Source organism: Piliocolobus tephrosceles, chromosome 16 (assembly GCF_002776525.5).
Source record: "Piliocolobus tephrosceles isolate RC106 chromosome 16, ASM277652v3, whole genome shotgun sequence".
In the NCBI taxonomy this organism is placed as follows: Eukaryota; Metazoa; Chordata; class Mammalia; order Primates; family Cercopithecidae; genus Piliocolobus; species Piliocolobus tephrosceles.
The window spans coordinates 50,613,456-50,637,380 of NC_045449.1; the positions used below are offsets into that span (position 1 = coordinate 50,613,456).

Below are 23,925 nucleotides of genomic sequence, written 5' to 3' on the forward strand. Positions count from 1 at the left end.
TTTCTTTTATTTTATTTTATTTTATTTTATTTTATTTTATTTTATTTTATTTTTTTTGAGATGGAGTCTTGCTCTGTCGCCCGGGCTGGAGTGCAGTGGCCGGATCTCAGCTCACTGCAAGCTCCGCCTCCCGGGTTCACGCCATTCTCCTGCCTCAGCCTCCCGAGTAGCTGGACTACAGGCGCCCGCCACCTCGTCCGGTTAGTTTTTTGTATTTTTTAGTAGAGACGGAGTTTCACCACGTTAGCCAGGATGGTCTCAATCTCCTGACCTTGTGATCCGCCTGTCTTGGCCTCCCAAAGTGCTGGGATTACAGGCTGGAGCCACCGTGCCCGGCCTTTCTTTTAAAGACAGAGTCTTGCTGTGTTGCCCAGGCTGGAGTGCAGTGGAGCAAACTTGGCTCACTGCCACCTCCATCTCCTGGGTTAAAGCGATTCTCCTGCCTCAACCTCCCTAGTAGCTAGGATTACAGGCACCCACCACCACGCCTGGCTAATTTTTTGTATTTTTAGTAGAGATGGGGTGTCACCATGTTGGCCAGGCTGGTTTTGAACTCCTGATCTCAAGTGATTTGCCCGCCTCGGCCTCCCAAAGTGCTGGGATTACAGGTGTGAGCCACCACACCTGGCCAGTCCAGCACTCTTTCCACAACACTGCTGCCAGTGACAGGATGAAGGACAGAGGCCTGAGATGAACGTCTCGCATTAACATGGGGATGGGAGTATTGCCATTAGCTGATAAGCCTGAGCAGGGTCACCTGTGAACCAAATGCCTCTTCTCCAGAATTGGCTTCCCAAGGTCATATGTAGGGTTCCCTGTTCTGTGACACAGGAACAGCTTCACTGCTGGCACATCTCCTTGGCAACAGGCTGAATGCTTCCTATTCTCCAGAGGACCTGCTGCAGAGGGAAGGGGTGGCTTGAATATTACCTCAAGTGGCCTTGTAGCTTTGCTACTGGCTGTAACCTCTGGCCAGGCAGTGAGCAGGAGTTGGGCACCCCCCTTCCAGCTCCCAGCATACACAGGCCCACTGGGCACCTGGGAAATCACTGAGCACTGGCAGCCTGGGCCAGATAGTGCATTTAGACTCAGTGTTCTCTGAGGACACAGTTTGAACCGGGGAAGCCCCAAGGCTTCTCAGCGAGCCATCCACCAGCTGCCCCTTCTGGTTAGCTCCTCATATCTTGCCATAAGGGGCTCATACCATGGAACTCCCTGAAAGTGGGGCCCTGGCTGCATCCTGGTCTGGATAAACCCACTCTGCCACCATGCTCACTCACATTCCTCTCTGTTTCAACAACTCCAGGCAGAGCTCTTCACAGAGGGCCCTGCAGCAGCTACCGGGAGGCAACAGGAGGCAAACCCCTTAGAGGCCTGTTCTCCTTGGCGCCTCCTCACACCCCTTCCCCACAGACCTGATCAAAGGCACCATGAAGGGCGGCCTGACTGTGGAGGACCTCATCATGACGGGCATCAACTACCTGGATACTCACAGCAACTTCTGGAGGCAGCAAAAGCCGATCTATGCCAGGGAGCGGGACCGGAAGCTGATGCAAGAGAAATGGCTGCGGGACCACAAGCGCCATCCCTCACAGACAGCCCATTACATCCTCAAGAGCCTGGAGGACATTGACATGTGTGGGTGTTGTTCTCAGAGGGTGGGGCAGGTGCCTCCATGCCTTATCAGGTGGGGAAGGAGCAACCAGGTGTCTGAGCCCCTGGTCTCTCTGACCTGCAGATGGTGTCTGCAGGAAGAGGAGTTACCCTGTCAGCCAAGAGGAGGGGCCCTGGCCTTCACAGCACCCCTTTCCCTTCCCAGTGCTCACAAGCGGCAGTGCTGAAGGGAGTCTTCAGAAAGCCGAGAAAGTGCTGAAGAAGGTACTGGAATGGAATAATGAAGAGGTACCCAACAAGGATGAACTGGTTGGAAACTTGTATAGCTGCATAGGGAATGCCCAGATTGAGCTGGGGCAGATGGCGGCAGCCCTGCAGAGCCACAGAAAGGACCTGGAGATCGCCAAGGAATAGTGAGTGCCCTAGGGGAGGCCACTGGCGTGAGCCTACAGAGAAGGACACCTGGGGCTATCCGAGGCCCTTGCCAGGGCTGCTGGTGGCTTGACTCCCATTTTCTGCTCTGCATGCCCGAGGTAGATTCTCCCAGAGGTGGGGACCACCTGCCCAGGACTGAGGGTGGGGGCACCTACACTGTTAGCTTCTTTGCCACAAAAAGGGTAGTGGCTCAAAATTCCAAAAAGCTACCCGATGATCTGGCTCTCAGGGATGTTTATATTCTTACATCATCTTGACAAGCACGCATGAAGCCCCAGACATGCCAGATGCTGCTAGTGTGGGAACGCGGTAATAACCAGACACAAGGGTCATTTCCTTGCAGATGTCAAGCAAAAAGGGACATAGCTAATTAACTGCAATTGTGATAAGTGCCACAGAAGAAAAGTACAGAATCCAGTGTGGTGAGAAATACATTCCAGGAGGACTCGATGGCGTTGGGAAACACACAGGGCCTATGGAAAGGCCCTGAGACAGGAGGGTACTTAAGGCTGGAGAGCACAGCATATTGCCGGGGAGAGTGGCCAAGAGGAGACTGAAGGAAGTGGGCAGGGGTCAGATCAAGCAGGGTCTTGTAAAACTGGTGCTGACCAAGAGCACGGGCTGTGGAGTCAGGCAGATCTAGGCTGTGGAACTTGCGCCGCCCAGCTGTGGGACCTGAGACAAGTCACTTTAGCTCCCTCAGCCTCAGGGTCTCCTCTGTTAGCTGGGCACCCTGTAGGGTGGAAGGGAGGATGAAATGCAGAAGTACATGTACAGACCTTAAGGACAGTACCTGGTATCCACAGTAGTAGTAATACCAGCTCTCCAGAAATGAGCTCTTCTCACGACTTGCTGGCTTCCACCCAGAGGTTCCATTGCTTTCTCAGCATCCTGGTTCTACCCTTTGGAGTCCTTTTTTTTTTTTTTTTTTTGAGACAGAGTTTCACTCTCGTTGCCCAGGCTGGAGTGCAATGGCATGATCTCGGCTCACCACAACCTCCGCCTTCCAGGTTCAAGCAATTCTCCTGCCTCAGCCTCCCAAGTAGCTAGGATTACAGGCATGCACCACCACACCCAGCTAATTTTGCATTTTTAGTAGAGACAGGGTTTCTCCATGTTGAGGCTGGTCTCGAACTCCTGACCTCAGGTGATCCGCCCGCCTCAGCCTCCCAAAGTGCTGGGATTACAGGCGTGAGCCACTGCGCCTGGCCTGGAGTCATTCTTGACTTCCTCCTGCCTGTTTTCTACTCATCTCACCAGTCTGAGCCTCCTTGGTCTCCCATCATCCCATTTACCCTCACAGCGCCCAGCCCTCAGCTGACCTGAGTCCTGTTGCTTTCCCTGCCTCTGCTGTCTCTCTCCAGCTCCTCCTGCAAATCTCCAGAGACACATGCTATGAACTCTCCCTCCCCTGCTCACAAGTGGGCCTGGGCTCCTCACTGCCTGCAGGTTAAAGGTCAAGCCCCTTTGCTTGACCCTCAGACCCTCTCTAAACCCACCCTTGCCCTCTTATAGCAATCTTCCCTTAGGGTCAAACGTTCCTGAACATTCCTGCCTCCTGCCCTTTCATCTTCACTGATGCAAGCCCCACATGCTTTCCATTCCCAGTTCATTTCTTGCCTGCCTCCACTGTGCTGAGCAGGAATATCCCATATTGGCCATCCCGTATTAGAAAAAAACGCTTTCAGGACAGATCTGTCTTTGATCCCTGGCTCTGCCACTTAGAAGCTGTGTGGATTTGATTAAGTTGCTCATCTCCTCAGTTTCCTCATCTCTAATGAAGGCATAGTAATACCAACCCACAGGGATTGTGGGGATTAGATATGATGTATATATACGGTACCTTGGATCCAGTCATCTCCAATGCACAAATGAGTTAGGAATCTTTTTTTTTTTTTTTTTTTTTGAGGCGGAGTCTTGCTCTGTCACCCAGGCTGGAGTGCAGTGGCTGGATCTCAGCTCACTGCAAGCTCCGCCTCCCGGGTTTACGCCATTCTCCTGCCTCAGCCTCCCGAGTAGCTGAGACTACAGGCGCCCGCCACCTCGCCTGGCTAGTTTTTGTATTTTTAGTAGAGACGGGGTTTCACCGTGTTAGCCAGGATGGTCTCGATCTCCTGACCTCGTGATCCGCCCGTCTCGGCCTCCCAAAGTGCTGGGATTACAGGCTTGAGCCACCGCGCCCGGCGAGTTAGGAATCTTTACTTCTCTCCAGACCTCTCTCCCGAGCCTCAGACCTGTGTGTCCAGCAGATTCTAAGACATTTCCATCTGGATGTCCCACAAGAATCCTAAACTTAACATGTCCAAATCGGAATCCCCTATCTTCCTCCCAAACTTACTTCTTGAGGGTTCCCCATCCGCGAGGATAGCAGTGTTGGCCACTCAGTCCCCAAGCCAGAAGCCCAGAGGCTTCCCAGATACCTCCCTCACCTCACTGTTTTTGCTATATTGCTCAGGTTGGTATGGATGACAGGCGTGAGCCACCGCGCCTGACCCCCTCACTGTTCCTGCCCAGCACCGGCCATGTCCTGTCCTGTCCATGCTTTCTCTGTTTCCCTCCCACAACTCAGTCCAGACCCTCCTTACTTCTTGCCTGTTTCCTCTGACCTGGGCTTCCTACAGCTCAGCTGGCCTTTCTCTGAAAAGCAACTCCTGTGGTTGGGATGAAGTTTCAATGCCCTGCTCAACACAGGTTGCCCTTCTTCACTTGACTTCTCCTGGCCTCTCTTGACCTGGCTTTCTCAAGGCCCCCAGGCATTCTGGGCCCCAGCCAGTGCAGAGCTCTGTGCATATCCTCCAGCCCCAGGAATACTTTCCTTTTCCCCAGCACTTGCTTTATCAGGCTTCCTGCCCCAGGGGGTACAAATCCCTCCCCTGGGCTCCATCTCCACAGGTAGCCTGTCTGCCCTGTTAGACTTTGGAAGGTGCTATTCCCAGCACCTGCCACACAGTGGGCATGTAATGTGTGCTAAGTGACTGAATAAGTAAACAGAGGTGTTCGTTAATTTTAGTTCAGTTCCTTTTTTTTTTTTTTTTTTTTAAGATGGAGTCTTGCTCATTGCCCAGGCTGGAGTGCAGTGGCACGATCTCGGCTCACTGCAAGCTCCACCTCCCGGGTTCACACCATTCTCCTGTCTCAGCCTCCCAAGTAGCTGGGAATACAGGCGCCCGCCACCACGCCCAGCTAATTTTTTCTATTTTTAGCAGAGACGGGGTTTCACCGTGTCAGCCAGGATGGTCTCAATCTCCTGACCTTGTGATCCGCCCGCCTTGGCCTCCCAAAGTGCTGGGATTACAGGTGTGAGCCACCGTGCCCAGCCTTTTTTTTGAGACAGAGTTTCACTCTTCTTGCCCAGGCTGGAGTGCAGTGGATTGATTTCAGCTCACTGCAACCTCCGCCTCCCTGGTTCAAGTGATTCTCCTACCTCAGCCTCCCAAGTAGCTGGGATTATTGGCAGCCCGGCTAATTTTGTGTTTTCAGTAGAGATGGGGTTTTACCATATTGGCCAGGCTAGTCTCTAACTCCTGACCTCAGGTGATCCACCTGCCTTGGCCTCCCAAAGTGCTAGGATTACAGGTGTGAGCCACCATGCCCAGCCTATTAGTTTTTAACATCCACTAATGGGCCTCACCCAGGCTCACTCCAGTCTTCATTGTGAGTCCCGTGTGCTCCAGGGGCTCCCTCATTCTAATCAGCCACTTGCAAAAAAAAAAAAAAAAAAAAAATCAGCCACTTGCTGATTAGCCACTTACTAGTCTAGGCAGTTTTTTCAGTGCCCACAGCACTCATTTATTTCTCTGAATAATCTGTAAAGTATTTGATCACATGCTTTATTTTTGCTATTATGATTTTTAGTATATATTGTCATAAAAAATGAACATATTACAGCTTATTCACTCATTCAACTCGCCAGAACAGAGCACCCACTCTAGAAGAGGGGATCCACTCCGACGGGCTGTGACAGCAGCAGGTGCACAGTGAGGCCCAGGGACCAAGGAGAGAGGCAGGTGGGAACTTGGCAGGGGCCTCAGGGAAGGCAGCAGGGTCAGTAAGGTGGGCAAGGGGAAGGGAGAAGGGGAGCTTGGGCAGGGCAGAAAGATGTGGCAGAGATGGAGGACTTGGAGAACCACAGGTAGGCAGGTGTGGCAGGGCTAGGGACCAGGGCCTGCAGGCAGTGGGAGGTCTGGATGCCATGCCTGGAAACCGGTTCAGCCCTCAGGCACTGAGGCCCAGAAAATAGTGGGGTTTTTTTTGTGTGTTTTGTTTTGTTTTAGAAACAGGGTATTGCTCTGCTGCCCAGCTAGAGTGTAGTGGTGCAATCGTATTTCACTGCAGCCTCCAACTCTTAGGCTCAGGCAATCTTCCTGCCTCACCCTGCTGACTAGCTGGGACTACTGGCATGAGCCATTGTGCCCATGTTTTGTTTTTACGTACTATAATGTCAGACTTGCAGGCTTGAACCGGAACTGGGTGGTACTGAGAGCAAAACCTGAAAGTTGTCCCCCACAACCCACTTCCCGTCACTTCCCAGGATGATCTTGTTGGAATGTGTCCTCTGGCCCCTTTTCAATGTATTTACCTACATACTCATGTACATATGTAGGATTTTTAAAACAAAAGCAGTTCCTTGCTATTTTTAAATTTTTTTTTTTAAAAAAGAATGTGCCTTCCTCTCAAAAATAACCACAGGTCAGGCACAGTGGCTCATGCCTGTAATCCCAGCACTTTGGGATGTCACGCGTGTCTGTGTGAAGAGATCACCAAACAGGCTCTTCCCATCCAGTGAAAGGGTCTACCCAGACCAAGAGGTATTTTAGCAACGAGGCTGTTTATTTCACCTGGGTGCAGGCGGGCTGAGTCCAAAAAGAGTCAGCAAAGAGTGGTGGGATTATCATTAGTTCTTACAAGTTTGGGATAGGTGTATAAAATACATTCTTAACCATGAGGCAGAATATTACAAAGTACTTTCTTAAGGGAAGGGGAGACTATATCGTATCAGCTAGGGTGGGGCAGGAACAAATCACAATGGTGGAATGTCATCAGTTAAGGCTATTTTCACTTCTTTTGTGATTCTTCAGTTACTTTAGGCCATCTGGATGTATACGTGCAGGTCACAGGGAATATGATGGCTTAGCTTGGGCTCAGAGGCCTGATATTCCTGTCTTCTTATATTAATAAGAAAAATAACATAAAATACTGTTGACGTGGCCAGGCGCGGTGGCTCAAGCCTGTAATCCCAGCACTTTGGGAGGCCGAGATGGGCGGATCATGAGGTCAGGAGATTGAGACCATCCTGGCTAACACGGTGAAACCCCGTCTCTACTAAAAAATACAAAAAACTAGCCGGGCGAGGTGGCAGGCGCCTGTAGTCCCAGCTACTCGGGAGGCTGAGGCAGGAGAATGGCGTAAACCCGGGAGGCGGAGCTTGCAGTGAGCCGAGATCGGGCCACTGCACTCCAGCCTGGGTGACAGAGCGAGACTCTGTCTCACAAAAAAAAAAATAGTGTTGACGTGTTGGGGCAGCAAAAATTTTGGGGGGGTGGTATGGAGAGATAATGGGCGATGTTTCTCAGGGCTGCTTCAAGCAGGATTGGGACGGCATGGGAACCTAGAGTGGGAGAGATTAAGCTGAATGAATATTTTGTGATAAGGGGTGATACTGTGGGGTTGTTAGAAGAAATATTTGTCATATAGAATGATTGGTGATGGCCTGGATACAGTTTTGTATGAATTGAAAACCTAAGCGGAAGACACAAGCTCCAAATAAAAGAAGGAGAAAAATAGGTATTAAAGGACTAGTAATTGGGACGACCCAGTACATCCAACTGGGGAGTGCCCAAGAGGGTTCAGCATAATTACTTGCTTGATTGGCGAGTTTTTGGGAAAAGACCATTAGTCCATTTTACCTTTCCTGAAGATTGAGGATGATAAGGGGTATGAAGTTTCCACTGAATACCAAGAGCCTGAGAAACTGCTTGGGCGATTTGACTAATAAAGGAAGGTCCATTATCGGACTGTATAGAGGTGGGAAGGCCAAACTGAGGAATTATGTCTGACAAAAGGGAAGAAATGACCGCAGTGGCCTTCTCAGACCCTGTGGGAAAGGCCTCTTCCCATCCAGTGAAAGGGTCTACTCAGACCAAGAGGTATTTTAGTTTCCTGACTCAAGGCATGTGAGTAAAGTTAATTTGCCAGTCCTGGGGGGCAAATCCCCGAGCTTGATGTGTAGGGAAGGGAGGGGGTCTGAACAATCCCCGAGGAGTAGTAGAATAGCAGATGGAACACTGAGAAGTGATTTCTGTATGGATAGATTTCCACAATGGAAAGGAAATGAGAGGTTAGGTACTAAGAGGTGGGCTAGCAGCTTGTAACTTACATGGAAGAGGTCATGAAATGACAATAGGATAGAATGGGCCTGTGAGGCTGGAAGGAGATATTTTCCTTGATCCAAGAACCATTTGCTTTGTGTGGGAAGAGATTGATAAGTGGAAGTTTCAGTGGGAGAGTAGGTGGGAGTGACCGATGAGAAAGAGAAAAACTGGCCGTGAGGGACAGAAGTTGGAATGCTAGCTGCTTCTTTAGCTACCTTATCAGCATAAGCGTTGCCCTGAGCAATGGGATCTGATGCCTTTTAGTGGCCCTTGTAGTGTATGACTCCAGCTTCTTTTGGAAGTAAAGCAGCCTTGAGAAGAGTTTTTATTAAGGAGGCATTACTGATGGAGGACTTGTGTAGTGAGGAAATTTCCTTCTGCCCATATAACAGCATGGTGGTGCAGGATATGGAAGGCATATTTAGAGTTAGCGTAAATATTGACACATAGTCCCTGTGCAAGAGTGAGGGCCTGAGTTAAGGCAATGAGTTCAGCTTGCTGAGAGGTAGTGTTGGGGGTGCAGAAAGTATACGTGTTAGGTGTAAGGAAGAAAATAGATTTTGGAAGTTATGAGAACTGTAGAGAGCATAGTTTGTGATTTTGAGGGCCTCTAAAAGTATTAAGGCAGTGGCAGTCACTGCACGCAGACATGAGGGCTAGGCTAACACAGTAAGGTCAAGTTGTTTAGATAAAAAGGCTACAGGGTGCAGTCCTGGTCCTTGTGTAAGAATTCCGACTGCACAGCTCTGCACTTCGGCTGTGTGTAATGAAAAGAGTTGGGATGAGTCAGGGAGAGTTAGTGTGGGAGCAGTCTTTAAAGCTGTCTTCGAGGAACAGAAAGAGAAGTGGGGAAAGGATTTAGGATCTATGGGGTCAGCTAGGTTTATCTAGAATAGAATAATGGGTTGTGGAGGGAGGTATTGAGGATGGGAGAGTATATGGGTTTGGCACCACAGGGTGGAGAGGCAAGACAATTTGGTTGATAAAGCACAGATCCTGAACTAACCTGTAAGCCTTGTCTAACTTGTTGAACTAACCTGTAAGATTTTTGGACAGGTAAAATGGGGGAATTGTAAGGAGAGTTTACAGGCTTTAAAAGGCCATGCCGTAACAGGCAAGTGATAACAGGCTTTAATCCTTTTAAAGCATGCTGTGGGATGGGATATTGGCATTGAGTGGGGTAAGGGTGATTAGGTTTTAATGGGATGGTAAGGGGTGCATGATCGGTTGCCAAGGAGGGAGTAGAGGTGTCCTATACTTGTGGATTAAGGTGGGGCAATAAAGGGGAGGATGTGAAGGGGGCTTTGAACTGGGGAAAAGGGAAGCAATGAGGTGTGGCTATAGCCTAGGAATAGTCAGGGAAGCAGATAATTTAGTTAAAATGTCTTGATCTAATAGGGGAGCTGGGCAGGTGGGGATAACTAAAAAGGAGTGTGTAAAAGAATGTTGTCCAAGTTGGCACCAGAGTTGGGGAGTTTTAAGGGGTCTAAAAGCCTGGCTGTCAATATCCACAACAGTTATGGAGGCAAAGGAAATAGGCCCTTGAAAAGAAGGAAATGTGGAGTGGGCAGCCCCTGTATGGATTAAGAAGGGGACGGACTTGCCCTCCACTGTAAGAGTTACCCAAAGCTCAGCATCCATGATGGTCCAGGGGGCCTCTGAGGTGATCGGGCAGTGTCAGTCTTCAGCTGCTAAGCCAAGGAGATCTGGGAAGGAGTCAGCCAAGGAATGTTGGGTTTGGGCTCCAGGGGCTTTAGGAGCGGCGGCAACGTGAGTCAGACAGTCCGACCTCCAGTGGGGGCCCGCACAGACATGGCTTAGGAGGAATCCCAGGCTGTGGGCATTCTGAGGCCCAGGGGCCAGGCTTTTGGCATTTGAAGCAAGGTCCATGAGGATGTTTTGAAGGAGCCCCTAGGAGCTGTGGCTTGTGTGTTCTGAAGTTCTTGTGTGCTGGAGTCGTGGTTGTGGGTTGTCTTACAGTGGAGGCAGGTAGCTGTAACTCAGAAATGTGTTGTTGCCTGGCTTCCTCCTCTCTATTATTGTACACCTTGAAGGCGAGGTTGATTAATTCCTGTTGCAGGGTTTGAGGGCCGGATTTCAATTTTTGAAGCTTTTTTCTAATGTCAGGAGCTGACTGGGTGATAAAATGAATATTAAGAATAAGGTGTAGGCCAGGCATGGTGGCTCACGCCTGTAATCCCAGCACTTTGGGAGGCTGAGGAAGGTGGATCACGAAGTCAGGAGATTGAGACCATCCTGGCTAACACGGTGAAACCCTGTCTCTACTAAAAATACAAAAAATTAGCTGGGCATGGTGGTGGGTGCCTGTAGTCCTAGCTACTTGGGAGGCTGAGGCAGGAGAATGGTGTGAACCCGGGAGGTGGAGCTTGCAGTGAGCCAAGATCGTGCCACTGCACTCCAGACTCCAGCCTGGGCAACAGAGCAGGACTCTGTCTCAAAAAAAAAAAAAAAAAAGAATAAGGTGGCCTTCTGGCCCCTCTGGGTCTAGGGCAGTAAAGCATCTAAGGGTTACTGCTAAGCAGGCCATGAACTGGGCTGGGTTTTTATATTTGATGAAAAACAGCCTTAAACGCTAACTGATTTGGGAGAGGTGGGATAAAGAAAAAGGAACATTAACCTTGACTATGCCTTTAGCTCTAGCCACCTTTTTAAGAGGAAATTGTTGGGCAGGTGGGGGAGGGTTAGTAGTGGAACGAAACTGTAAGGGGGACCAGGTGTGAGGAGGGGAGGTGATAACAGGATTACAGGGTGCGGGGGGGGGGGGGGGGGGGGGGGGGGGGGAGGAGAAATGGGGACGGGGGGGGGGGGGGGGGGGGGGGGGGGGGAGCGGAAGCTGAGGACAAATTGGGACCTGGTGAGGAGCAGCCTGGGGAGGAGAGGTCAGATGGGTCTGTAGAAAAGGAAGATTCAAAAGACTCAGTGACGCTTGAGGTTGGGACTGAAGGGACAGGCGGGAGGCAAAGAAGGAGGATGTGGGACAAATCGCACTGGGAACAGAGACTAGGGAGGGACCGATGTGTAAAAGAATGCCTGGACGTCAGGCACCTCAGACTATTTGTCCATTTTTCGACAAAAATCATCCAGGTCTTGTAAAATGGAGAAATCAAAAGTGCCGTTTTCTGGCTATTTAGAACCACTATGGGCAACTTTCCACCCTCCATTCCCCCATTACAGAGTTTGTATTGGGGCCAAGTGGTGTTGCAGAAGAAAATAAGATGCTTAGATTTTAGGTCAGGCAAGAGTTGAAGAGGTTCTAAGTTTTTAAGAATACAGGCTAAGGGAGAAGATGGGGGAATGGAGGGCGGAAAGTTGCCCATAGTGAAGGAGGTAAGTTTAAAGAGAAAGGTAGAGACACAGAGAAGGGGGGTAGGGAGCAGCCCTGGGCTGCAATGTGGGTGAGAGCAGCCAAAGCAAGCATCCCCGCAATTGACTTGTCACCGAGGGAATGTGGGTGAATGACCAAGGCAGGCGTCCCTGCGGTGATAATGTGGGTGAATAATCAATCAGGCACCCCTGCAGTGATTAAAAACCAAGGGAAGACTGTCTTCCCAAGTCCGAGCTCAGCGCCGGAGTTTGGGTCCACGGATGAAATGTGTCTCATCCTTGCCAGGCTGGACATTGTCCCTTCAACTGAAACCCTGAGTTTCTGAGGCCAAGGCTCCTGTCTTTGCCTTCGTTCCTGTTTCCACAGTGCCTAGAAGAGCTGATTTTTAGTGAATGGCTTATTTTGCTTCTTCCCCACAGTGACCTTCCTGATGCAAAATCCAGAGCCCTTGACAACATTGGCAGAGTTTTTGCCAGAGTTGGGAAATTCCAGCAAGCCATTGACACGTGAGTGACCAAGAATTGCCTCTCCCCCACCTCCATGGTTAGAACTTCTCATCCTAACATGAAAATTTGTTTCCAGTGATAAGAATCCAGCCTGGGCAACATAGGAAGACTCCCTCTCTACAAAAAAAAAAAAAAAATTAGCCGGGCATACTTTCCTGTGCCTGTGGTCCCAGCTACTTGGGAGGCTGAGGTGGGAGGATTACATGAGCCTGGGAGGTTGAGGCTGCAGTGAGACATGATCACATACCGCACTCCAGCCTAGACCATATGTTACGGGTGGAAGGTATCCCAAGTTATTGGCGGTCCATCTGTACAGGTCTGCAGCAACCTCAATTCTTGCCTCCTCAGAAGAAAGAATTTGAATGAGGAGTGGAAGTTTATTAAAAAGCTAGGCCAGGGCCGGGCCCTATGGCTCACGCCTGTAATCCCAGCGCTTTGGGAGGCTGAGGTGGGCAGACCACGAGGTCAAGAGATCGAGACCATCCTGGTCAACATGGTGAAACCCCGTCTCTACTAAAAATACAAAATTTAGCTGGGCGTGGTGGTGCGTGCCTGTAATCCCAGCTGCTCAGGAGGCTGAGGCAGGAGAATCACTTAAACCCGGGGAGGCAGAGGTTGCAGGGAGCCGAGATTGCACCATTGCACTCCAGCCTGGGTGACAGAGTGAGACTCCATCCAAAAAAAAAAGGTCGGGCGTGGTGGCTCACGCCTGTAATCCCAGCACTTTGGGAGGCGGAGACGGGCAGATCATGAGGTCAGGAGATTGAGACCATCCTGGCTAACACATCACCGTGCCTGGCTAATTTTTGTAATTTTTTGTAGAGATGGTGTTTTGCCGTGTTGCCCAGGCTCGAACTCCTTGGCTTAAGCAGTCCATCCGCCTTGGCTTCCCAAAGTGCTAGAGTTACAGGAATGAGCCACCATACTTGGTAATATTCTTTTTTTTTTTTGGAGATGGAGTCTCTCTCTGTTGCCCGGGCCGGAGTGCAGTGGCCGAATCTCAGCTCACTGCAAGCTCCACCTCCCGGGTTTAAGCCATTCTCCTGCCTCAGCCTCCCGAGTAGCTGGGACTACAGGCGCCCGCCACCTCGCCCGGCTAGTTTTTTTGTATTTTTTAGTAGAGACGGGGTTTCACCGTGTTAGCCAGGATGGTCTCGATCTCCTGACCTCGTGATCCGCCCATCTCGGCCTCCCAAAGTGCTGGGATTACAGGCTTGAGCCACCGCGCCCGGCTGGTAATATTCTTAAACATTATTTGTGTTGTGTGTATATGTGTGTGTGTTGAGATGGGGTCTTGCTCTGTCACCCAGTCTTGGAGTGAAGTGGCGTAGTCTTGGCTTACTGCAACCTCCACCTCCCAGGTTCAAGTTATTCTTCTGCCTCAGCCTCCTGAGTAGTTGGGGCTACAGGCGCCTGCCACCATGCCTGGCTAATTTTTGTATTTTTAGTAGAGAGAGGGTTTTGCCATGTTGGCTAGGCTGGTTTCGATCTCCTGACCTCAGATGATCTGCCCACTTCAGCAGCCCAAAGTGCTAGAGACATGAGCCACCACGCCAGCCTCAACTGTTGTATTAAATTCCACGTTCCATAGATGTTACCAAAATAGTCTCAGTAGTCTTAAAATATCATTATGCTTATGAACTTCACCCTTGTATCTAAAAGAACTGGTAGTTGGAGAACAAGTTTTATTCTGCCACCCAGCAGGAAGCCTTGGCATCCTGTGGCCTAGTGCATGGTTTTGGGGGATGAAGCTGACCCTTGTTCTTCATGTCCCCAGGTGGGAAGAAAAGATCCCTCTGGCAAAAACCACCCTGGAGAAGACCTGGCTGTTCCATGAGATTGGCCGCTGCTACTTGGAGCTGGACCAGGCCTGGCAGGCCCAGAATTATGGCGAGAAGTCCCAGCAGTGTGCCGAGGAGGAAGGGGACATTGAGTGGCAACTGAATGCCAGTGTTCTGGTGGCCCAGGCACAAGGTATGGGCTCAGAGATGACCACCCTACCTTTCCCAGCCTTCAGGCCCAGCTCACACCAGGGCTAGGAGTCCTGTGGACTGAGTTTACCATTCCAGTGTTTTTCCTTCCCAGATTGTTCTGAGAGTGGGGATAAGCCACTCCATTTTGACCAGCACGTGGTGAGTGCCTACATTAAGCAAAGCTTGGTTAGAGCTTGGGGCACCTTGAGCCTACCTCTGCCCTTGAGGAGCCCAGCTGCAGACCCACACAGCCTGTCGTCTTTACAACAGAGCCCATGTATTGAGCCACTTTCCTTCTGCCTTGGTACTTTTTTTTGTTTTGTTTTATTTTTGAGACGGAGTTTCACTGCTGTTGCCCAGGATGGAGTGCAGTGGTGTGATCTCAGCTCACTGCAACCTCCGCCACCCAGGTTCAAGTGATTCTCCTGCCTCAGGCTCCCGAGTAGCTGGGATTACAGAAGTCTGTCACCACACCTGGCTAATTTTTGTATTTTTAGTAGAGACAGGGTTTCACCATGTTGGCTAGGCTGGTCTCAAACTCTTGACCTCAGGTGATCCAACTGCCTCAGCCTCCCAAAGTGCTAGGATTACAGGCATGAGCCACCATGCCTGGCCCTGTTTTGTTTTTTGAGACGAAGTCTCGCTATGTCACCCAGGCTAGAGTGCAGTGGCACGATCTTGGCTCACTGCAACCTCGGCCTCCTGGGTTCAAGTAATTCTCCTGTTTCAGCCTTCAGAGTAGCTGGGATTACAGGCACACAACACCACACCTGGCTAATTTTTGTATTTTTAGTAGAGATGGGGTTTCACCACATTGGTAAGGCTGTTCTCGAACTCCTGACATCAGGTGATCCATCCGCCTCAGCTTTCCAAAGTGCTGGGATTATAGGCATGAGCCACCACACCCAGCCAGCATTCTTGTATTGAATCATTATGATGTAGGCATTATCATCATCCTCACTTTAGAGATAGGGAAACTGAGGCACAGAGAGGTTCAGTAGACTCTCCAAGCCCCATGGGGGAACCGGTTTTTTGTTTGTTTGTTTGTTTTTTTGAGACGGAGTCTCGCTCTGCCACCCAGGCTGGAGTGCAGTGGCGCAATATTGGCTCACTGCAAGCTCTGCCTCCTGGGTTCATGCTGTTCTCCTGCCTCTGCCTCCTAAGTAGCTGGGACTACAGGCGCCCGCCACTACGCTCATCTAATTTTTTTTGTGTATTTTTAGTAGAGATGGGGTTTCACTGTGTTAGCCAGGATGGTCTCGATCTCCTGACCTCATGATCCACCTGCCCCAGCCTCCCAAAGTGCTGGGATTACAGGCGTGAGCCACTGTGCCCGGCCTTTTTTTTTTTTTTGAGATGGAGACTCACTCTGTCACCCACGCTGGAGCGCAGTGGCGCGATCTTAGCTCACTACAACCTCTGCCTCCCGGCGTCAAGTGATTGTCCTGTCACATTGAGATAACTTTAAATTACATATTCAGTTAAAAATTAGGCTGGGGCCAGGCACAGTGGCTCACGCATGTAATCCCAGCACTTTGGGAGGTCCGGCCTCAACTCGGTAAATTTTCTAAAAATCATTGAACTTTATCCTTACTAGCCGGTGAACTTTATTTATGTATTTTTTTGAGAAGGAGTCTCACTCTGTCGCCCAGACTGGAGTGTAGTGGCACGATCTTGGCTCATTGCAACCTCCGCCTCCCAGGGTCAAGTGATTTTCCTGTCACATTGAGATAACTTTAAATTACATATTCAGTTAAAAATTAGGCTGGGGCCAGACGCGGTGGCTCATGCATGTAATCCCAGCACTTTGTGAGGCCGAGGCAGGTGGATCACCTGAGGTCAGGGGTTTGGTACCAGTCTGACCAACAAGATGAAACCTCGTCTCTACTAAAAATACAAAAATTAGCTGGGTGTGGTGGCACACACCTGTAGTCCCAGCTACTCAGGAGGCTGAGGCAGGAGAACTGCTTGAACCTGGGAGGCAGAGGTTGCAGTGAGCCCAGATTGTGCCACTGCACTCCAGTCTGGGTGAAAGAATGAGACTCTGTCTCCAAAAAAAAAAAAAAAAAAAATTAGCCTGGGCACAGTGGCTCACACTTATAATCCTGGCACTTTGGGAGGCCAAGGTGGGAGGATCGGTTGAGCCCAGGAGTTTGATACCAGCCTGGGCAACATAGGGAGATCTCATCTTTACAAAAAAAAAAGCAACATAAAGAGACTGCATCTCTACAAAAAATAAAAAATTAGGGCCAGGCACGGTGGCCCATGCCTATAATCCCAGCACTTTGGGAGGCTGAGGTGGGCAGATCACAAGGTCAGGAGTTCAAGACCAGCCTGGCCAACATAGTGAAATCCCATCTCTACTAAAAATCCAAAAAATTAGCTGGGCATAGTGGCACATGCCTGTAATCCCAGCCTCTTGGGAGGCTAAGGCAGGAGAGTTGTTTGGACCTGGGAGGCGGAGGTTGCAGTAAGCTGAGATTGTGCCACTGTACTCCAGTCCAGGCGACTGTGAAAAAAAAAAAAAAATTAGCTGAGTGTGGTGGCAGGCACCTGTGATCCCAAATATTTGGGAGGCCGAGGTGGAAGGATCGCCTGAGCCCAGGTTGAGACTGCAGTGAGCCATGATCATACCACTGCATGCCAGCCTGGGATACAGAGCAAGACCCTGACCCTCACTTAAAAAAAAAAACAAAAACAAAGAGAAAGAATGAAAGAATAGTCCTGAATGATTTACACTCTTGAATAAGCATGTGACTCCTCTGCAGACCTTTAATGTCAGAGTCCCACTGGTCTTGGAAGGAATACTGTGACTCCACATATTTTCAGAATTACATTTAAATTTCCTTTCAAGTGTAATAGCCTTCGTTTTTTTTTTCTTTTTTGAAATAGAGTCTTGCTTTATCACCCAGATTTTAGTGCAGTGTCACATCCCTGCATTCATGGCTCACTGCAGCCTCAACCTCCCAGGCTCCAGTGATTCTCTCTCCTCAGTCTCCCAAGTCGCTGGGACCACAGGTGCATGTCACCATGCCTGGCAAATTTTTTTTTTTTTTTTGGTAGAAACAGGGTCTCCCTATGTTGCCCAGGCTGTTCTGGAACTCCTGAGCTCAAGCAGTGCTCCCACCTTGGCCTCCCAAGGTGCTGGGATTACAGGTGTGAGCCACTGCGCCTGGCCAAGTGTAATAGCCTTTTATTTAATTTTATTTATTTATTTGTGAGATAGAGTTTCACGCTTTCACCCAGGCTGGAATGCAGTGGTACAATCTCAGCTCAGTGCAACCTCTGCCTTCCAATTTCAAGTGATTCTTCTGCCTCAGCCTCCCAAGTAGCTGGGATTACAGGCGTCCACCACCATGCCTGGCTAATTTTTGTATTTTTAGTAGAGACGGGCTTTCACCATGTTGGCCAGGCTGATCTCGATCTCCTGACCTTGTGATCTGCCTGTCTCAGCCTCCCAAATTGTTGGGATTACAGGCGTGAGACACCGTAACTGGCTGTAATGGCCTTTTAAAGTCTGACTTATGAGCACAAGGGCTTATTTTCCCCATGGGTCTCAAAGCAGTGCTTAGGAGGAGGATAGATCTTGGATATACTCAATTGTAAAAGAAAGCAGTGGTTTGTGAAGACCTAGGCTGATAAGCACTTTCTCCTTTATGAAGCTCTTGGCCAGGCAGGGAGGTTCATGCCTGTAATCCCAGCACTTTGGGAGGTCAAGGTAGAGGATTGCTTGAGGCCAGGAGTTCGAGACCAGGCTGGGCAACATGGTGAGACCCTGTCTCTATTAATTTAATTATATATATATTTTTTGAGGCAGGGTCTCACTCCGTCACCCAGGCTGGAGTGCAGCAGTGCATTCTGGGCTCACTGCAACATTGACCTTCCAGGCTCAAGGGATCCTCCCATCTCAGCCTCCCGAGTAGCTGGGACTACATGCATGCGGCCCCACACCCAGCTGATTTTGTATTTTTGGTAGAGATGGGGTCTTACTATGTTGCCCAGGCTGGTCTTGAACTCCTGGTTCAAGTGATCCGCCTGTCTTAGCCTCCCAAAGTGCTGGGATTACAGGTTTGAGCCACCGCACCTGGCCTGTGTATGTGTGTATGTATACATTTTTAATTAATTTTTTTTTTGAGACAATCTTGCTCTGTCATCCAAGCTGGAGTGCAATGGCGCGATCTTGGCTCACTGCAACCTCTGCCTCCCGGGTTCAAGCAATTCTTGTGCCTCAGCCTCCTGAGTAGCTGGGTTTACAGTCGCCCGTCACCATGCTTGAATAATTTTTGTATTTTTAGTAGAGACCGGATTTCACCATGTTGGCCAGACTGGTCTCAAACTCCTGACCTCAAGCAATCCGCCCACCTTGGCCTCCCAAAGTGCTGGGATTACAGGTGTGAGCCACCACGCCCGGCCTGACCTATATATTTAATTTTTAAAAATGAAATGAAGCTCTGAGGACTCAAATCAGTCACTCAATCTGTTAATCATTTCAGTCCCAGCTCCAGCACTAATTGGCACAGAGAGCCCAGATGAGCCACTTTTTCTATGGGTTCAGACTGTACCTGAGTAGGGCCTGGACTCGAGACAGCTGAGGTTCCAGCAGCTGGCCTATGGATTGCATCCAGCCCTCCATGCTTTGTTTGGTCTGCATATCATTTTTGAAAAAAATGAATGACCATTTAAAAAATATGAATTTCTGGCCAAGCGGTGGCTCACACCTGTAATCCCAGCACTTTGGGAGGCTGAGGCAGGCAGATCACCTGAGGTCAGGGTTTGAGACCAGCCTGATCAACATGACAAAACCCCATCTCTACTGAAAAAACAAAATTAGACTGGGCACGGTGGCTCACGCCTGTAATCCCAGCACTTTGGGAGACCGAGGCAGGAGGATCACAAGGTCAAGAGATGGAGACCAGCCTGGCTAATACGGTGAAACCCCATCTCTACTAAAAATACAAAAAATTAGCCAGGTGTGGTGGCGGGCGCCTGTAGTCCCAGCTACTCGGCAGGCTGAGGCAGGAGAATGGCGTGAACCCTGGAGGCGGAGCTTGCAGTGAGCCGATATCGCACCACTGCACTCCAGCCTGGGCAACAAGAGTGAAACTCTGTCTCAAAAAAAAGAAAAGAAAAAAATTAGCCGGGGGTGGTGGCACATGCCTGTAATCTCAGCTACTCAGGAGGCTGAGGCAGAAGAATCGCTTGAATCTGGGAGGCGGAGGTTGCAGTGAGCTGAGATTGTACCATTGTACTCCAGCCTGGGCAACAAGAGTGAAACTCTATCTCAAAAAAAAAAAAAAAAAAAAGAATTTCCTCTTCCAGAACAATCTAAAGATGGAGCAGGATGCGGTTTTCTCCTCCACTCTAGAGACACATGATGTGTGCACTAGACTGCACCACAGTCCCCTTCTCTAACCAACCCCTTTGAATGACCTGCAACCCAAGGCCCAGGTTCCTCAGCCCTGGTTCTCAGTGGTGACACAGCCCAGGAACACGGTGGAAGGGATGGTGCTGAGCAGCTCAGTGATGCTTCCCTGGGGCCTGGGACGGACTACAGCTCACACAAGCTTCTGATGGGCCCTGGCAGTGCTCGAGCAGCCACAGGCTCCATCATGCCCCACACATAGTCACACTCTACCTGTGTTGTGCCTTCTCCCCTTGCTCTCCAGTGAAGCTGAGAGACTTCGAGTCAGCCGTGAACAATTTTGAGAAGGCCCTGGAGAGAGCAAAGCTTGTGCATAACAATGAGGCGCAGCAGGCCATCATCAGCGTGAGCCTTTCCACCCGCTGGGCTTCGGGTGTCGGGAGTGGGGTCGGGTGGTCAGGCCTTCAGTTCCCCCTCGGCCTGCTTGGGTGGCCATTCCACAGTCATTTTTTTTTTTTTTTTTTTGAGATGGAGTCTTGCTCTGTTGCCCAGGTTGGAGTGTAATGGCATGATCTTGGCTCACTGCAACCTTCACCTCCCAAATCCAAGCAATTCTCTTGCCTCAGCCTCCCAAGTAGCTGGGATTACAGGTGCATGCCACCAGGCCCGGCTAATTTTTGTATTTTTAGTAGAGGCAGGGTTTCTCCATGTTGGCCAGGCTGGTCTCGAACTCCTGATCTCAGGTAATCCACCTGTCTCGGCCTCCCAAAAGTGCTGGGATCACAGGCGTGAGCGACTACGTGTGGCCCCACAGCCGTTTATTATCCACCAACTGTAGGACACACTCTAGATGGGGTGATGGCTTTGAAGTGTCTGCTATTGCCATCAGTTTGTATAGTAACTCAGGACACAGTTTTATTTGAAAAACAAAAATCGGAAAAATATTTATTTATTTATTTATTTATATTTATTTACTTATTATTATTATTTTTTTTTGGAGACAGAGTCTTGCTCTGTCGCCCAGGCTGGAGTGCAGTGGCATGATCTCGGCTCACTGCAAGCTCCGCCTCCCGGGTTCACGTCATTCTCTTGCCTCAGCCTCCCGAGTAGTTGGGACTACAGGCGCCCGCCACCATGCCTGGCTAATATTTTGTATTTTTAGTAGAGACAGGGTTTCGCTGTGTTAGCCAGGATGGTCTTGATCTCCTGACCTCATGATCCGCCCACCTTGGCCTTTCAAAATGCTGGGATTACAGGCATGAGCCATCGTGCCAAGCCCAGAAACAAAAATTTTACAAAATCTATTTACCTCTGCTATTTACTCTGCATGCTGTTATTTCCTATTGCATTCTGTTTTCTTATTATTTATTTATTTATTTATTATTGAGACAGGGTCTCACTCCTGTTGGCCAGGTCAGAATGCAGTGGCAGTGTTATGGCTCATTGCAGCCTCGACCTCCTGGGTTCAAGTTATCCTCCTGCTTCATTTTAAAGCTTTTTTTTGTAGAGATGAGGTCTCACTATGTCTTGAACTGAGCTCAGGCAATCCACCCTCTTCTTCAGCCTCCCAATGTGCTGGGATTATGGGTGTAAACTATGCTTGGCTTTTTAAAATTTTATTTTATTTTATTTTTTTGAGACTGAGTCTTGCCTGTCACCCAGGCTGGAGTGCAACGGTGCGATTTCGGCTCACTGAAACCTCCGCCTCCCGGCTTCAAACGATTCACCTGCCCTCCTGAGTAGCTGGGATTACAGGCGCGCCCCCACCACGCCCAGCTAATTTTTGTATTTTTAGTAGGGATAGGGTTTCACCATGTTGGCCAGGCTGGTTTGGAACTCCTGACCTCAAATGATCTGTCTGCCTAGGCCTCCCAAAGTGTTGGGATTATAGCTGTGAACCACCGCGCCTGGCCATAAGTTTTGTATTTTTAATAGAGATGGGATTTAGCCATGTTGGCCAGGCTGGTCTCAAACTCCTGACCTCAGGTGATCCGCCCGCCTCGGCCTTCCAAAGTGATGGGATTACTGGTGTGAGCCACCATGCCTGGCCTTTTTTTTTTTTTTTTTCTTTTTTTAAATAGAGACAGGGCCAGGCTTGGTGGGACCTGGCCTGGGACCCACCCGTGTTGCTGGGACTCGGTAACATGGCAAAACCCTATCTCTAAAAAATAAAAAATGTTAGCCAGGCGTGGTGACGTACGTCTATAGTTCCAGCCACTTGGAAGGCTGAGGTGGGAGGACCACTCAAGCCTGAGAAGTTGAGGCTGTAACAGGGAGTGATCTCACCCCTGCACTCCAGCCTGGTGACAGAGCAAGACCCTGTCTCTAAATAAATAAATAAATAAATAAATAAATAAATAAATAAATAAGTAGAGATGGAGTCTCAGTATATTGGCCAGGCTAGTCTCAAACTCTTGGCCTCAAATGATTCTCCTGCCTTGGCCTCCCAAAGTGCTGGGATTACAGGCATGGGCCACTGTGCCTAACCTTATTTTCTTATTTTCTTTTTCTTTTTACTTTTTATTTATTTATTTTTAGACAGTGTCTCTCTGTCACTGCAGTGCAGTGGTGAGATCATAGCTTACTGTAGCCTTGACCTCCTGGGCCAAGGCAATCCTCACACCTTAGCCTGCCATCTAGATGGAAATACAGATGCATGTCACCATGCTGGGGGCTAATTTTTTATTTTTTGTAGACTCAGGGTCTTACTCTGTTACCCAGGCTGGTCTCAAACTCTTGGACTCAAGTGATCCTCCGGGCTTGGGCTTCCAAAGTGCTGGGACTGAGCCATTGTACCCAGCCCTCATTTTCTTTTGTCAGCAGTCCCCCAGCTTTTTGGCACAAGGCTCCAGTTTTATGGAAGACAATTCTTCCATGGGCTGGTAGCGGGGGAAATGGTTTCAGGATGAAACTCTTCTGCCTCAGATCATCAGACATTAGATTCTCATGAGGAGCGTGCATCATAGATCTCACATGTGCAGTTCCCAATAGGGTCTCCCTCCTATGAGAAGCTAATGCCACCACTGATCTGACAGCGTAATGCTCACTTGCCCACCCTCCACTCACCTGCTGTGTGGCCCAGTTCCTAACAGGCCATGGACCAGTCAGTGGCCCAGGGGTTGGGGACCCCTGGTCTAAACTGACGTTAGGACTTGAAGTTTGAAAAATACTACCTCTTCCAGGAGACAAGAAATCTAGTGTGATTTCCTTATTCTCTTGCATAAACCTTTTATTGCTGCCTAGGTGTCCCTGTTCCTGACTTTTCCTCACAGGGGTAGGAAGGCATTGGTTAAGCTCTCCCCTGTGGGCCTCTGCAGCCTTCCTCCTGGCCAGTCCCCAGCCCCCATCACCTTGCATTCCGGCTCCAGCCAATACCAGCTTCCTGTCTTCTTAAACAGGCTTTCTTTTTTCTTTTCTTTTTCTTTTTTTCTTTTTTTGAGACAAGGTCTTGCTGTGTCACCCAGGCTAGAGTGCAGTGGTGTGACCACAGCTCACTACAGCCTTGATCTCTGGGCTCAAGAGATAAGTATCTGGGACTACAAGTGTGGGCCACCATGCCTGGCTGATAGTTTTACATTTTATTTTTTGTAGAGATGAGGTCTCGCTATATTGCCCAGGCTGGTCTTGAGCTCCTGAGCTCAAGTGATCCTCCTGTCTCAGCCTTTTAAAGTGTTGAGTTTACAGGTGTGAGCCACCATACCGGGCCTGAACAGCTTTCTTATGCCTCATAACATATGCTGTTATCTCTGCCTGGAATATTCTAAACTTTCCCTTCCCACCTCCTTCACCTGGCTAACTCCCACTCAGCCTTTAGGTTTCAGGTTAGATGTCCCCTCTTCGAGGCGGCCTTCTCTGACCCCTCAGTCTGGGTGAGGAGCCCTCACATCTGGCTTTCACAGCCTCAATATGTCCCCCATCAAAGTGCACATTGTGCACTTGTAATTGCCTAGACTTCCATTGCTCAAGGAGGCAGCTGCTAGCCACGTGTGGCTACTTAGAGTAAAGTTCATTAAAACTAGGCTGGGCGTGGTGGCTTATGCCTGTAATCCCAGCACTTTGGGAGGCCCAGGCGGATGGATCACTTGTCAGGAGTTTGAGACCAGTCTGGCCAACATGGTGAAACCCCATGTCTACTAAAAATACAAAAAATTAGCTGGGTATGGTGGCACACATCTGTAGTCCCAACTACTTGGGAGGCTGAGGCAGAAGAATCGCTTGAACCTGGAAGGTGGAGGTTGCATGAGCCAAGATCATGCCATTGCATTCCAGCATTCCAGCCTAGGCAACAGAGCGAGACTCCATCTCAAAAAAAAAAAAA

General features: G+C 49.6%; 1 protein-coding gene across 2 annotated transcripts in view; it reads left to right on the top strand.

The window, feature by feature from the left end:
* Positions 1-23,925, top strand: part of TTC25 (tetratricopeptide repeat domain 25) — a 38,746-nt gene that overhangs the window by 7,728 nt on the left and 7,093 nt on the right. Inside the window, exons 6-10 of one of the 2 annotated variants that reach the window (XM_023204111.2) lie at positions 1,414-1,638; positions 1,820-2,027; positions 12,186-12,272; positions 14,050-14,246; positions 19,912-20,012. In XM_023204111.2, the coding sequence (XP_023059879.1) occupies positions 1,414-1,638; positions 1,820-2,027; positions 12,186-12,272; positions 14,050-14,246; positions 19,912-20,012 (818 nt within the window). The remainder of the gene's footprint in view (positions 1-1,413; positions 1,639-1,819; positions 2,028-12,185; positions 12,273-14,049; positions 14,247-19,911; positions 20,013-23,925) is intronic. The other variant, XM_023204112.1, reaches the window with a different exon arrangement.